Source organism: Embiotoca jacksoni, unplaced genomic scaffold, assembly GCF_022577435.1.
Source record: "Embiotoca jacksoni isolate LCO1_2020_lvr unplaced genomic scaffold, fEmbJac1.0.p SCAF_26, whole genome shotgun sequence".
In the NCBI taxonomy this organism is placed as follows: domain Eukaryota; kingdom Metazoa; phylum Chordata; class Actinopteri; family Embiotocidae; genus Embiotoca; species Embiotoca jacksoni.
In genome coordinates, this window is record NW_027185377.1 from 198,694 (window position 1) to 212,728 (window position 14,035).

Genomic DNA, 14,035 nt, shown 5'->3' on the forward strand with positions numbered 1-14,035 from the left:
CCGCCAGGAGGGAGGAGACGGAGGAACTTTATCAACTTTGTTCTTTAACTTTTAAACTCCTTCTCTCCTTCTCCTGATCTCTGCTGCTCAGCTCCGCCCGGCTGGACGCCTCCTCGAGCCGGAGGAGGACTGAGTGAGTCCGCCGGGAGCTTCTTAAATTCACTGTTTTGTGAACGGACTTCTGACTGGCCTTCATGACGGACCCATCACCCATCACACACTAACTGGGACCGGACCTCTTCAGGACCTGCACCGGGACCGGGACCACTGACTGGGTCAGGGAGTCTACCTCAGTCTGCTGCAATGTCTGCTGGGAAACATCCGAGGTTCGGGGTGTCCCCCCCGGACGGCGGGTGGGGCTGGGTGGTCGTCGGATGCTGCTTCATGGTGACGGTGTGCACGCGAGCGGTGACCAGGTAACACGCGCACGTTGATCTATATGTCTTTGTGAGGATCCTCATGAGAAGACCTGATTGTTAGGGGGTGTGTGTGTGTGTGTGTGTGTGTGTGTGTGTGTGTGTGTGTGCGTGTGTGCGTGCGTGCGCATGCGTAGTAAAGAGGTCGACAGGTTTAAACAGATCCACATTTTTCAGAACTGAAGGATCTTGCAGGAACATTCCTCTGAATCAGCAACAAGACAGATGCACAGCAACTACAGCAACTACAGCAACTACAGCAACTACAGCAACTACAGCAACTGTAGCTCCTGTCTCCGTGCCGACCTTTGAACTCTCCGACCCCGTGTTCAGCTGTGGAACTCCAGTGAACGACTGCAGTCTGAACACCTGAACAAACAGCAGCTCCGCGGTGCGTTCAGGAGCTCCTCATGTCATGGACATCACAGCGTCACGTTGACTGGTGTTGTCTTCAGATTCATCACCAACGTTCACCAACCATCACCAAGGCCACTGTGTCTCAGGTCTGTGTCTCAGGGATGTCCCGAGGGACGCCACCATCGTTCACTGATCTCCTTTGGGACGGTCAAAGGTCACTGTTGCCTCTCAAAACTTCACAGAGATGACGACACTTCACATCCAGAAGGTCAAAGGTCACCTGGACTGTGACATCACCGTGTTTCTGATCCTGTTTCAGTGAAACACGTCTTTCTGTGGCGTCACCGTGGTAACGCCCGCCGTCCTCCCTGTGTGAGTGGAGAGTGATCAGGTTTCAGTTGGTTCCTCTTACAGTGACGTCGTCGTCCCTCCCGACGCTCCGAGTAGCTGCAGGTCCTTCAGCGGAGCGGCGGAAGGGACGGCGCTTCGTTGCAGAACATCTGGATCAGAACACAACTGAAGGGGTTAAAACTCAGCTGTCTCTTACCATGACCTTTGACCTCAGCCGGGCATCCCTCCTTCCCCCCTGCTCTGACCTCAGACACACACTTCCTGTTTACAGTTTACACACCAGTCCAGCTCCAGAACTCAGACTGGTTCTGATGAGCCACGTGGTTCTGCTGCAGAACATTCAGTCCACAGGCTCTCATCTCCGGCTGCTCCATTGTTCCCAGTTAATAACCAGTTAATTACCAGTTAATAACCCGTTAATGACCAGTTAATAACCCATTAATGACAGTTAATAACCAGTTAATAACCTGTTAATAACCAGTTAATAACCCGTTAATGACCAGTTAATAACCCATTAATGACAGTTAATAACCAGTTAATAACCTGTTAATGACCAGTTAATAACCAGTTAATAACCCATTAATGACCAGTTAATAACCCATTAATAATCCATTAATGACCAGTTAATAACCAGTTAATAACCCACTAATGACCAGTTAATAAACCATTAATAACCCATTAATGACCAGTTAATAACCAGTTAATAACCTGTTAATGACCAGTTAATAATAATAATAATAATAATAATTGTTTCCAGTCAAACTGCCCAGCTGGTCGGTGCTCCCAGTTTCTCAAACATTGCGTAATGAGACGTTTAGTCTTTTTCAGCCTGATCAGGAATCAGAAAAGCTGTTGCACAACACACACACACACACACACACACACGTACACACACACACACACACACACACACACACACACACACACAGATAAACACACACACACACACACACACACACACACACACACACACACACACACACACACACACACAGATAAACACACACACACACACACAGATAAACACACACACACGCACACACAGATAAACACACACACACACACACACACACACACACACACGTACACACACACACACACACACACACACACACACACACACAGATAAACACACACACACACACACACACACACACACACACACACACACACACACACACACACACAGATAAACACACACACACACACACAGATAAACACACACACACGCACACACAGATAAACACACACACACACACACACACACACACACACACACACACACACACACACACACACACAAGGGCTCAGACTATATAACACTGAACTGCTGTGAAACGCTGACTCGTCTCAGCTGATAAACTCCAGCTGTCTGATAATGTATCAATAACCAATCAGCTGATTGATTTCCTGTTTCATTCATCAACGTATTTTTGATGCTGTGGCTGTCATGTCGTTACCGTGGGTACAGCCAGCTTCGTTGTGTACAGTTGCCGTGGTTACAGCCGTTTACTCGTCGTGTCCAAGTGAATCAGATGTCAGTAACAATCTCTCCGACCCGACTCCGACCTCACGCGAGTGGAGTGGGCGGAGCTGTGGAGTGGGCGGAGCTTCACTTTGACAATTGACGGCTGTCACAGAGTTAACCACGACTCGGCGAAAAAGGTATAATCAGTGATGACGCGGCGGAAAAAGTGTTTTAAATCTACGCTGGCTTCCTCTGCACGGCAGCAGCAGAGCATCATGGGTATTTTAGTGTCTATCCTCCACAATCTGACCTTTGACCCTCCTCTCGTCTGCAGGTGCATCTCCATCTTCTTCGTGGAGTTTCAGGGTCACTTCAGGACGGACTACGCAGCCACGGCATGGATCCACAGCCTGGTGGACTGCACCACCATGCTCTGTGGTCAGTACCCGTCCGACCCGGTTCAGGAGGTGACATGAGAGACCCGGGTCACATGACAGTGTGTGTGTGTGTGTGTGTGTGTGTGTGTGTGTGTGTGTGTGTGTGTGTGTGTGTGTGTAGCTCCGGTGGGCAGCCTGGTGGGGAACCGCTGGTCGAGCCGCGTGGCGGTCATGGTGGGCGGAGTCCTGTCGTCCTGCGGCCTCCTGCTCAGCTCCTTAAGCAGCAGCCTGGAGATGCTGTACTTCAGCCTGGGCGTCCTCACAGGTCTGAGACACGTCCTCACTGCGTCCTTACTGTGTCCTCGCTGCATCCTGAATCTGTCCTCACTCCATCCTCACTGTGTCCTCACTGCATCCTCACTGGGTCCTCACCCCGTCCTCACTGCATCCTTAATCTGTCCTCACTGGGTTCTCACTGTGTCCTCACTCCGTCCTCACTGCGTCCTCACTCATCCTCAATGCGTCCTCACTGTGTCCTCACTGCATCCTCACTGCGTCCTCACTGCATCCTTAATCTGTCCTCACTGCGTCCTCACTGCATCCTCACTCATCCTCAATGCGTCCTCATTGTGTCCTCACTGCATCCTCACTGCGTTGTCACTCCGTCCTCACTGCGTCCTCATTGTGTCCTCACTGCATCCTAACTGCATCCTCACTGGGTCCTCACTGGGTCCTCACTGCGTCCTTAATCTGTCCTCACTGCGTCCTCACTCTGTCCTCATTGTGTCCTCACTGCGTCCTCACTGCATCCTCACTGTGTCTCCGTACCCGTTAAAACCTTGTGTCTCTGCAGGGGTGGGCTTCGCCCTCTGCTACACCCCCTCCATCGCCCTGGTGGGTTGTTACTTCCGCCGCAGGAAGGCGTTGGCGTACGGCGTCGCCATGTCGGGCAGCGGCATCGGGACCTTCGTGTTGGCGCCGGTCGTTCAGCTGCTCATCGAGCGTTACTCGTGGAGAGGCGCGCTGCTCGTCCTCAGCGCCTTCGTCGCCAACCTCTGCGTCTGTGGAGCGCTGCTGCGACCAATCACACTGCAGGAGGGGGAGGAGCCACGTGACGAGAAGCAGCCGTGTACGTACTGTTGTTACCAACGCTGCAGTACTCTGCAACTGTGCAATATCTCCGTAGCAACCATCCCAAACACCCTAAGAGACCACCCTGAACACCATAGCAACCACTTAGCAACCACCTGGAAATCCATGAAATACCGCAAACACCAAAAAAAAAAACACTGTGGAAAGGCACTACCACCTAATAACACCCTAGCAACCGCTAACACCCTAGCAACCGCTACCTCCCCATCAGCTGATCATCCGTGGGTTCTGTTTCAGGTGACGTTTCGTCGCAGGACACCGAACTCGCCTTGAAGCTGTCCAAAGAATCCACGAACAGCTGTTTGTCATCGGCCACGCTGCTGCCCCTGCCGCTGCGGCCGGGAAACCCCGTCCCCGGTCTGAACAGGAGGCGGTGCTTCAGCTCCTGCTTCCTGTCCGGTGAGGAGTACCGCTTCCTGCTGCTGCCGGACTTCCTGGGCCTGGCGGCGTCCTTCCTGTTCCTGGCCAGCGGCTGCAGCCTCCCCTTCGTCTACCTGGTTCCGTTCGCGCTGAGCGCCGGCGTCGGCCAGCAGCACGCCGCCTTCCTCATGTCCATCCTGGGAGTCGTCGACATCCTCGGGAACATCACCTTCGGCTGGCTGACGGACAGGAGGTACGGCGCATCCTACAGTTTATTAATCGGTGTGGGAACAGTCCGGGTCAAAGGTCAGAGTTCATAAAGACGTTTTAGGATTTTTAGAAAATATTCTACTTCAGTGTCAAACTCGTCAGGAAGCAGAGGAAACGAACTTTGACCTTTGACAGTCTCAGCCAATCACTGCTCGAGCCGAACGAGAAACTGCTGAACTGACCTCAGATCAGACTGAACGTCCTCATGCAGGTGAAAATAGGCCTCAAACACAGCCATGTTTTGTGGGCGGGACTGTTTGATTGACAGGCCTGTGGTGCAGACAGGTTTCTAGTGTAGGTGGGCGGGGCTTAGTTTCCTTTACTCCTCTTCTGCTCGTCCAAATATGGTCACTTCTGGCAAAATATCAAGAAAGTGAAACACGTTTATAATTATTAGTCAGAGTGAAGCTGCTGTTATTGATCAGCTGTTTGTGACCTTTGACCCTTCATGTTCCTGCTGCCACGTTTGTACAGTTGATTATTGAGCTGCAGCGATGTCACAAACAGTTCAAAAGAACAACAGGAACACATCGAACCGACTGTTAAAGTTTAAACTAAAGTTAAAGTTGTCGAACCCGATGAACTCTGACGATGACGTCGTTCACCGCGTCGTCAATAAACCCGAACAGAACAACATCGGTGTTATAGAACCCAAACGGCAGCTGACCTCTGACCTGCAGATAAAACCTGCAGCGACGCTGAAACACTTTGTTCGACTGATGTTTTTTTTCCGTGCTGGCTCCTCCCACTGCGGTCAACGCTGACTTCCTATTTGTGTCCAGGGGTCTGAAGCCGCACCGTCTGGCCTGTTACGTGGTCGCCGTGGCGATGGAGGGTCTCTGCTGCCTCTTCGTGCCGCTGCTGCGCTCCTTTGCGCTCCTCGTGCCCTTCGCCGTCCTCTACGGTTACTTCGACGGCGCCTACGTGGCGCTGATCCCCGTGGTGACGTCGGACGTGGTGGGAACGCCGTACCTGTCGTCGGCGCTGGGCGTGGTCTACTTCCTCCACGCCATCCCGTACCTGCTCAGCCCGCCCGTCGGAGGTGAGGGAAACGGCGCCACTCTTCAGCTTCATTCAAATATTACAATCACTGTCAATCTATAAATGTATGACATCACTGTGACATCATCGGGGTCGTGACGTCACGCCTAGACGACCTGAAACTCTTCTTCTCCCGCAGGCTGGCTGGTCGACGTCACAGGAAGTTACACGGCCACCTTCTTCCTCAGCGGCGCCGCCCTGCTGGCCAGCGCGCTCGTGCTCGCCACCGTCGCCGGTATCCGCCGCTGTCACCTGATCGCCGTCGCCATGGATGCCAGGCTCGAGCCCCTCCCCCCTCAGCCCGACCAATCGGGCTGCTTCGTCAAAGAGGCCGTCGGTCGGGGCGTGGCCTCGTAGCCTCACAGAACAACCGATCATTGGCCGAGGCAGGCGCCAATCAAATGATGGTTTCTCAGAAAGTGGATTCTCTGAAAGTCTAACAAAGAATCAAAAACACTTATATTTTTACTTTGAGTCATTCAGACAAAATCTCATTGTTTGTCTGTTTGTGGGCGTAAACTTCGGTCACATGACAAACTCAAGACCGCGAAGAGAAGACGACGAGCTAACAGAAAAAAAAAAAAACGAGTTAAAGGAGCTGCAGATGTTCGGCGTCTCAAAGACGCCAAAAATGAGTTTTTCTTTAAAGTGTTATTTTTTTTTAAACTTCATCTAAAATACACATTTTCATCTTATTCAACAGTAAATACATTAAAAAGTACAAATCACTGATGTATTTCAGATCATTTTATTTTATTTAAACATTTTAAATCTTCCGTACACGTAAAATAATTGTTTTTAATTCCAGTTACATTTTGTACATGAATGAATTTAATGTTTTTCTGTTTGTTTCATTTGTTGTTATTGTTTATTACGATGAGACGACCCTGAACGCACCGCCAGGATTTTTAGCCGTTTAGTACCAAATCACATTTTATCGATCCGTCGTCGGTTTTATTGAGTCGATCTGAAGTCGTTGGATTTGTTTCGTGCGGCTGCAGGAAGCTGAACTCTGCTTCCAGTGAAGTCGGAGGAACGCCGACCTCGTCAGGTTTTTAACTCTGGTATTAATTAACAGTAAAGTGGTGGAAATATTCTGTTCAATCATCACCAGCCGGTTAAAAAGTAGCGTTTCTACATTAGAACATGGAGAGCTGTGAACATCCGTGTTGTCCGACCGTGTTACAGACAACATGGAGTTTTATTTGTTCTTAATGTCCATCAATAAAAGTTTCATCCTGCCACGTTGGTTTCCTTCTGCTTTTTACATCATTTGTTTTTCTATATTTTTAACAGCCTGTTTGTGCATCTTTTAATACAAAAAATAATTTCGTCCATATTGATTAAACATTTTTTAACTTATTTCAGAACATTTATATTTGCAATTTTCACACTGACCATTAATTTCAGTTCTTTATTAACATATCCGATCATAAATATATTAGTATTTTTTTGACCATTTAATTTTGGATCAGGTTGTTGGCTATTATTTTGAAGGTTAGAATGAAGCTTTATTCGGCACTTCCTGCTCTGCGGGGCGTTTCGATGCATTTACAGGAATCGTTTTTATAATAAAGAGCAGACGGAGTACTGATCGTTGTCTCTTTATTGAAACAGAAAAACTAAAAACCTAAAATAATCAAACTGTACACGTATTTAAAACCGATGAGAACGCAGAGCGGAAACCATGTCATCAGTGTGGTCACATGATGATGATGTCACTTCCTGCACGTTTTAGAGCGCAGCTGTCTCTTAATGATGAGGTGATCGCTGTCTTTGTCGTCCTCGACTCCTCCCGACATCTGACGGCAAAAACAACCAACCATTAAACACGAACACGCAATGTTTGGCTCATCAATTTCTGAAAACACCGTAGTGTTTGAAAAACTTTACCAAAACCTGTCTGTCTTCACAAAAACGCTTTAAGAAAAACGTTCTGGTGTTATGAAAATGTCCAAACTTTATTAACAACAGTCTTGCTTTACAAAAATGTTGTTAATTCAAAAAAAGATGTGCGGTTTAAGGAAACCTTTACGAAAACCTCCTCGTCTGTAGCTGGCTGGTCTCACCGTGTGTGGGGAGTCCTGCAGCGGAGACAAGGCGTCTATCTTATACAGTTTCCTGCGCCCTCGTCTGGGTTTTGTTGCCGTGGTGACCGTCTCCTTCTCCGCCGAGTGTCCACTGACCAGACCGATGATGGTTTTAGCTGCAAAGGCAGTAAAAGACATTTATTGTTTATTAAAGGGAATAAAAACCATGATGACACCATCATGTCTCCTGCAGCTGATTGGCTATCAGGACAAACTCAAAACAGCAGCGCCCTCCTCTGGTTCACTCTGTCACTGCAGCAGGGAGGTGATGGACTGACCTTTGCTGCCCAGGATGGACGGAGAGCTCTGGATCAGGTCTCCGATCTTCTGCAGAGCGCCGTCTCGCTTCTCCTGCACCACAGAAGATGGATTTAAGTTGGCTGCTGTTTACCCACGTCTCCTCAAACCCCTCCCCTTTCTCATCAGACTCCTCCCCCATTTCATCAGACCCCTTCCCCATCTTATCAAACTCCCGTTTCTTCAGACCCCTCCCCTCTCCTCAGACTCCTCCCCCGTTCCCTTCATGTTCCTCACCTCCTTGTTGCGGGTGGTCCCTCTCCCTTTGTTCCTCTTGTTCTCACTGAGCACCAGGTCCTGAAACACAGTGACAGTTTCACCTCTGCAGGTTCTCCAGAAGTTAAACCAGCTGATGATGATGTCACATGTCGGTGTGATCTCACCTCCACCTCGCAGCTCTTCCTCTTCCTCCCACCGGTTCTGGGGGTTTTCTTCCTGTCGGCCATGTTGGACCTCAGAGGTGAAACACCTTCATCCTGATAATGAAAAACAATTTAGTGACGCAGACTAAACTAACGCAGACAAGACGTATGCTGCAGACAACGAAACGCCCTCTCTTTACGTAAAATACGTTTATTTACGTAAAATACGTTTCTTTACGTAAACCACGTTTCTTTACGTAAACCACGTTTCTTTACGTAAACCACGTTTCTCTACGTAAACCACGTTTCTTTACGTAAACCACGTTTCTTTACGTAAACCACGTCTCTTTACGTAAAATGTTTCTTTACGTAAACCACGTTTCTTTACGTAAACCACGTCTCTTTACGTAAAATGTTTCTTTACATAAACCACGTTTCTTTACGTAAACCACGTTTCTTTACGTAAACCACGTTTCTTTACGTAAACCACGTCTCTTTACGTAAAATGTTTCTTTACGTAAACCACGTTTCTTTACGTAAACCACGTCTCTTTACGTAAAATGTTTCTTTACATAAACCACGTTTCTTTACGTAAACCACGTTTCTTTACGTAAACCACGTTTCTTTACGTAAACCACGTTTCTTTACGTAAACCACGTTTCTTTACGTAAACCATGTTTCTTTACGTAAACCACGTCTCTTTACGTAAAATGTTTCTTTACATAAACCACGTTTCTTTACGTAAATCACGTTTCTTTACGTAAACCACGTTTCTTTACGTAAACCACGTTTCTTTACGTAAACCACGTCTCTTTACGTAAACCACGTTTCTTTACGTAAACCACGTTTCTTTACGTAAACCACGTTTCTTTACGTAAACCATGTCTCTTTACGTAAAATGTTTCTTTACATAAACCACGTTTCTTTACGTAAATCACGTTTCTTTACGTAAACCACGTCTCTTTACGTAAACCACGTTTCTTTACGTAAACCACGTTTCTTTACGTAAACCATGTCTCTTTACGTAAAATGTTTCTTTACATAAACCACGTTTCTTTACGTAAATCACGTTTCTTTACGTAAACCACGTTTCTTTACGTAAACCACGTCTCTTTACGTAAAATGTTTCTTTACATAAACCACGTTTCTTTACGTAAATCACGTTTCTTTACATAAACCACGTTTCTTTACGTAAACCACGTTTCTTTACGTAAACCACGTTTCTTTACGTAAACCACGTCTCTTTACGTAAACCACGTCTCTTTACGTAAACCACGTCTCTTTACGTAAAATGTTTCTTTACATAAACCACGTTTCTTTACGTAAATCACGTTTCTTTACATAAACCACGTTTCTTTACGTAAACCACGTTTCTTTACGTAAACCACGTCTCTTTACGTAAACCACGTCTCTTTACATAAACCACGTTTCTTTACGTAAATCACGTTTCTTTACATAAACCACGTTTCTTTACGTAAACCACGTTTCTTTACGTAAACCACGTCTCTTTACGTAAACCACGTTTCTTTACGTAAACCACGTTTCTTTACGTAAACCATGTCTCTTTACGTAAAATGTTTCTTTACATAAACCACGTTTCTTTACGTAAACCACGTTTCTTTACGTAAACCACGTTTCTTTACGTAAACCACGTCTCTTTACATAAACCACGTTTCTTTACATAAACCACGTTTCTTTACGTAAACCACGTTTCTTTACGTAAACCACGTTTCTTTACGTAAACCACGTTTCTTTACGTAAACCATGTCTCTTTACGTAAAATGTTTCTTTACATAAACCACGTTTCTTTACATAAACCACGTTTCTTTACATAAACCACGTTTCTTTACATAAACCACGTTTCTTTATGTAAAAAATGTCTCTTTACGTAAAATGTTTCTTTACGTAAACCACGTTTCTTTTTGTAAAAAACATGTTTATTTACGTAAATTACGTTTATTTGTAAATTACGTTTCTTTACGTAAACCATGTCTCTTTACGTAAAATGTTTCTTTACATAAACCACGTTTCTTTACATAAACCACGTTTCTTTACGTAAACCACGTTTCTTTACGTAAACCACGTTTCTTTACGTAAACCACGTCTCTTTACATAAACCACGTTTCTTTACATAAACCACGTTTCTTTACGTAAACCACGTTTCTTTACGTAAACCACGTTTCTTTACGTAAACCACGTTTCTTTACGTAAACCATGTCTCTTTACGTAAAATGTTTCTTTACATAAACCACGTTTCTTTACATAAACCACGTTTCTTTACATAAACCACGTTTCTTTATGTAAAAAATGTCTCTTTACGTAAAATGTTTCTTTACGTAAACCACGTTTCTTTACATAAACCACGTTTCTTTATGTAAAAAATGTCTCTTTACGTAAAATGTTTCTTTACGTAAACCACGTTTCTTTATGTAAAAAACATGTTTATTTACGTAAATTACGTTTATTTGTAAATTACGTTTCTTTACGTAAACCACGTCTCTTTACGTAAACCATGCGTCTTTATGTAAACCACGTTTCTTTACGTAAACCACGTTTCTTTACGTAAACCACGTCTCTTTACGTAAACCGCGCTTCTGTACGTAAACCACCTTTCTTTACGTAAGCCACGTTTCTTTACGTAACATACATTTATTTACGTAAACCAAGTTTCTTTACGCAACACGTTTATTTATGTAAACCACATTTCTTTACGTAAACCACATTTATTTACGTAACCTGCGTTTCTTTACGTAAACCACGTTTCTTTATGTAAAATACGTTTATTTACGTAAAATACGTTTATTTACGTAAACCACGGTTCTTTACGTAAACCACGTTTCTTTATGTAAACGTTTCTTTACGTAAACCACGGTTCTTTACGTAAAATACGTTTCTTTACGTAAAACACATTTCTTTACGTAAACCACGTTTCTTTACGTAAAATACGTTTATTTACGTAAACCACGGTTCTTTACGTAAACCACGTTTCTTTACGTAAAATACGTTTATTTACGTAAACCACGTTTCTTTACGTAAACCACGGTTCTTTATGTAAAATACGTTTCTTTACGTAAACCACGTTTCTTTATGTAAAATACGTTTCTTTACGTAAACCACGTTTCTTTATGTAAAATACGTTTCTTTACGTAAACCACGGTTCTTTATGTAAAATACGTTTATTTACGTAAACCACGGTTCTTTATGTAAAATACGTTTATTTACGTAAACCACGGTTCTTTATGTAAAATACGTTTATTTACGTAAACCACGGTTCTTTACGTAAACCACGTTTCTTTATGTAAACGTTTCTTTACGTAAAACACGTTTCTTTATGTAAACCACGTTTCTTTATGTAAAATACGTTTATTTACGTAAACCACGGTTCTTTACGTAAACCACGTTTCTTTACGTAAAAAACATGTTTCTTTACGTAAATTATGTTTCTTTATGTAAAATACGTTTATTTATGTAAACCACGGTTCTTTATGTAAAATACGTTTATTTACGTAAACCACGGTTCTTTACGTAAAAAACATGTTTCTTTACGTAAATTATGTTTCTTTACGTAAACCACGTTTCTTTACGAGAACTCGAAGGATAAAACCATTAAAACGGTCTTCAGACAGTTGGAAGGTGAATGTACTGACAGCTTATCGAGCGTGACGAAGATGAAGGTTGACACTCACCTGTGCGTCTCCCTGCAGGTGAGTCAGTCGCGCCACCTCCTTCTTCACCTTCTCCAGCTCCTGCCTCCCCCTCCTCTCCTGGAGTCGCTGCAGCTCCTCCTTCAGCTCCTCCACCAACGGCACCTTCCTCTCCTCCAGCGCCCTGTTCTCCTTCTCCTCCTCTTCCTCCTTCTTCCTCTGCAGATCTGAAAGGACAAACGTCCACCGTGAAAAACCAGGATGTTTCTCATCCACACGTCTCCACTGTGTCTCCATGGTTACCTCGTTTCAGCGTCTCCACCTGCCGTCTGATGTCCACCAGAAGTTTGTCCTTCTCCAAAATGACTCGACGCAACTCTGACACACAAAAAACATCCGTCAGCCAATCAGCTGTCAGATTGACAGGTAGGTCATCAAACCCTCCTCCTCCTCACCTCCTGCCTCTCTCCTCCGCTCCTCCTCTGTCTTCTCCATCTCCTCCAGTCTCCCTCTCAGAGCTCCGCCCGCTGACTCAAGCTCCGCCCTCTGAATCTGCAGTTGCTGGGAGAATTCTGCTCTCTGATTGGCCGGTGCCTCTCTCAGCTCAGCACATCTGTTCTCACTGCAGGAGGAGAGGAGACGAGGAGAGGAGGAAAGGAGACAGAAGAGGAGACAAAACAGGGAGACTTGTTTTGATGAGTATTAATAGTGACTCAGCAGTTTTCTGGTCACCTGTTCCTCCTATATATTGATCAGTATTGATCACCTTTGTGTCAGCTGATCCTCCAGCTGCTTCTTGTCTCTCTGCAGCTCTTCGATCTGTTTGGATTTCTGAGCCGACCTCTGCAGCGCCGCCTCGCTCTCCTTCTTCAGCTCTTCAATGGCAGCGTGGAAGACACTGCTGCTCCGCCCCTCCTCCCCCTGAACCAACCAATCAATCGATCAACCAGTCGCTCAGTAACGTGAGGAACTCTTTCACTCCCTCCCCTTCATGAATAAAGAGAGAACCTTGACTTCCTGTCTGAGACGATCCACTTCCTGTTTCAGGCTGTTAATGGAGTTGGTCTTCTCCTCTGATTGGCTCTCCAGGTCCTGGAGGCGGGTCCTTATGGTGGTGACCTGCTCTGATAGGCTGTCAGACCTGTCCGTCTGACATTGGAGCTCCGCCTGCAGGCCACTCACCTGGACAGGTAACAAACACATACCCATCATCATCAGAAGAAGAAGCACAAGAAGAAGCAGAGAAGAAGAGGAAGAAGAAGAGGAAGAAAAAGCAGAAGAAGAAGAAGAGGAAGAAGAAGAAGAAGAAGAAGAAGAGCAGCACCTCCTTCTGCAGCTGTGCCCTGCCGGTGATCAGAGCTCGGTTCTCCTTTCTCTCCGTCTCCAGGGACGACAGCAGCGACGGACAGCTCACACACTCGTCCAGATCTACCGGAGGAGGACACGACCAGAAGTATGTGGACACACCATCCTGTGTTTCTCTATGTTAACTGGGCCGCTGTGTGTCCACATACTTTTGACCTTCAGCTCCTACCTGTCAGCTTCTGCAACTTCTGCTCCAACAGGACCTGCTCCTTCTTCAGCTCCTCCACCTCCTCCTCCTGCCTCCTCAACTCCGCCTCCCACCGCATCTTCTCTCTCTGCACCTCCTCCTCCTGTCCCCTCTTCCTCCTCTCCTCCCTCCCTCTCAGCTCACTGATGGTCTCCTCCTTCTGGTTGTTCTCCTCCTGCAGCCTCCTGATCTCCTCCTCAAGACCCACTGAGGATATAGAATATAAAGACAATGAAGGTTTTACAGGTTGAACCTTTCTCCTCCTCCTCTTCCTCCTCCTACCTCTCTCCTCTTTGTC

General features: G+C 45.9%; 2 protein-coding genes across 2 annotated transcripts in view; one reads left to right on the plus strand and one right to left on the minus strand.

Annotated features, from left to right (window-relative positions):
- The first annotated feature begins 291 nt into the window (after positions 1-291).
- Positions 292-6,573, plus strand: slc16a12b (solute carrier family 16 member 12b). Its single transcript, XM_069159869.1, has 7 exons — positions 292-416; positions 2,927-3,030; positions 3,151-3,294; positions 3,823-4,080; positions 4,359-4,734; positions 5,534-5,793; positions 5,932-6,573. Exons 1-7 carry the CDS (start codon positions 304-306, stop codon positions 6,147-6,149), a joined length of 1,473 nt encoding a protein of 490 aa, XP_069015970.1. The 5' UTR covers positions 292-303; the 3' UTR covers positions 6,150-6,573.
- LOC138204564 (kinesin-like protein KIF20B) overlaps positions 6,545-14,035 on the minus strand; it is a 16,829-nt gene continuing 9,338 nt past the window's right edge. Inside the window, exons 21-33 of the mRNA XM_069159868.1 lie at positions 14,020-14,035; positions 13,720-13,944; positions 13,510-13,613; positions 13,194-13,367; positions 12,952-13,106; positions 12,641-12,807; positions 12,489-12,563; positions 12,228-12,412; positions 8,563-8,655; positions 8,417-8,476; positions 8,161-8,233; positions 7,862-7,998; positions 6,545-7,594 (exon numbers count right to left, since the gene is read on the minus strand). The exon at positions 14,020-14,035 is cut by the window's right edge and continues 72 nt beyond it. Coding sequence (XP_069015969.1) covers positions 7,511-7,594; positions 7,862-7,998; positions 8,161-8,233; positions 8,417-8,476; positions 8,563-8,655; positions 12,228-12,412; positions 12,489-12,563; positions 12,641-12,807; positions 12,952-13,106; positions 13,194-13,367; positions 13,510-13,613; positions 13,720-13,944; positions 14,020-14,035 — 1,548 coding nt within the window. The 3' untranslated portion in view covers positions 6,545-7,510. The remainder of the gene's footprint in view (positions 7,595-7,861; positions 7,999-8,160; positions 8,234-8,416; positions 8,477-8,562; positions 8,656-12,227; positions 12,413-12,488; positions 12,564-12,640; positions 12,808-12,951; positions 13,107-13,193; positions 13,368-13,509; positions 13,614-13,719; positions 13,945-14,019) is intronic.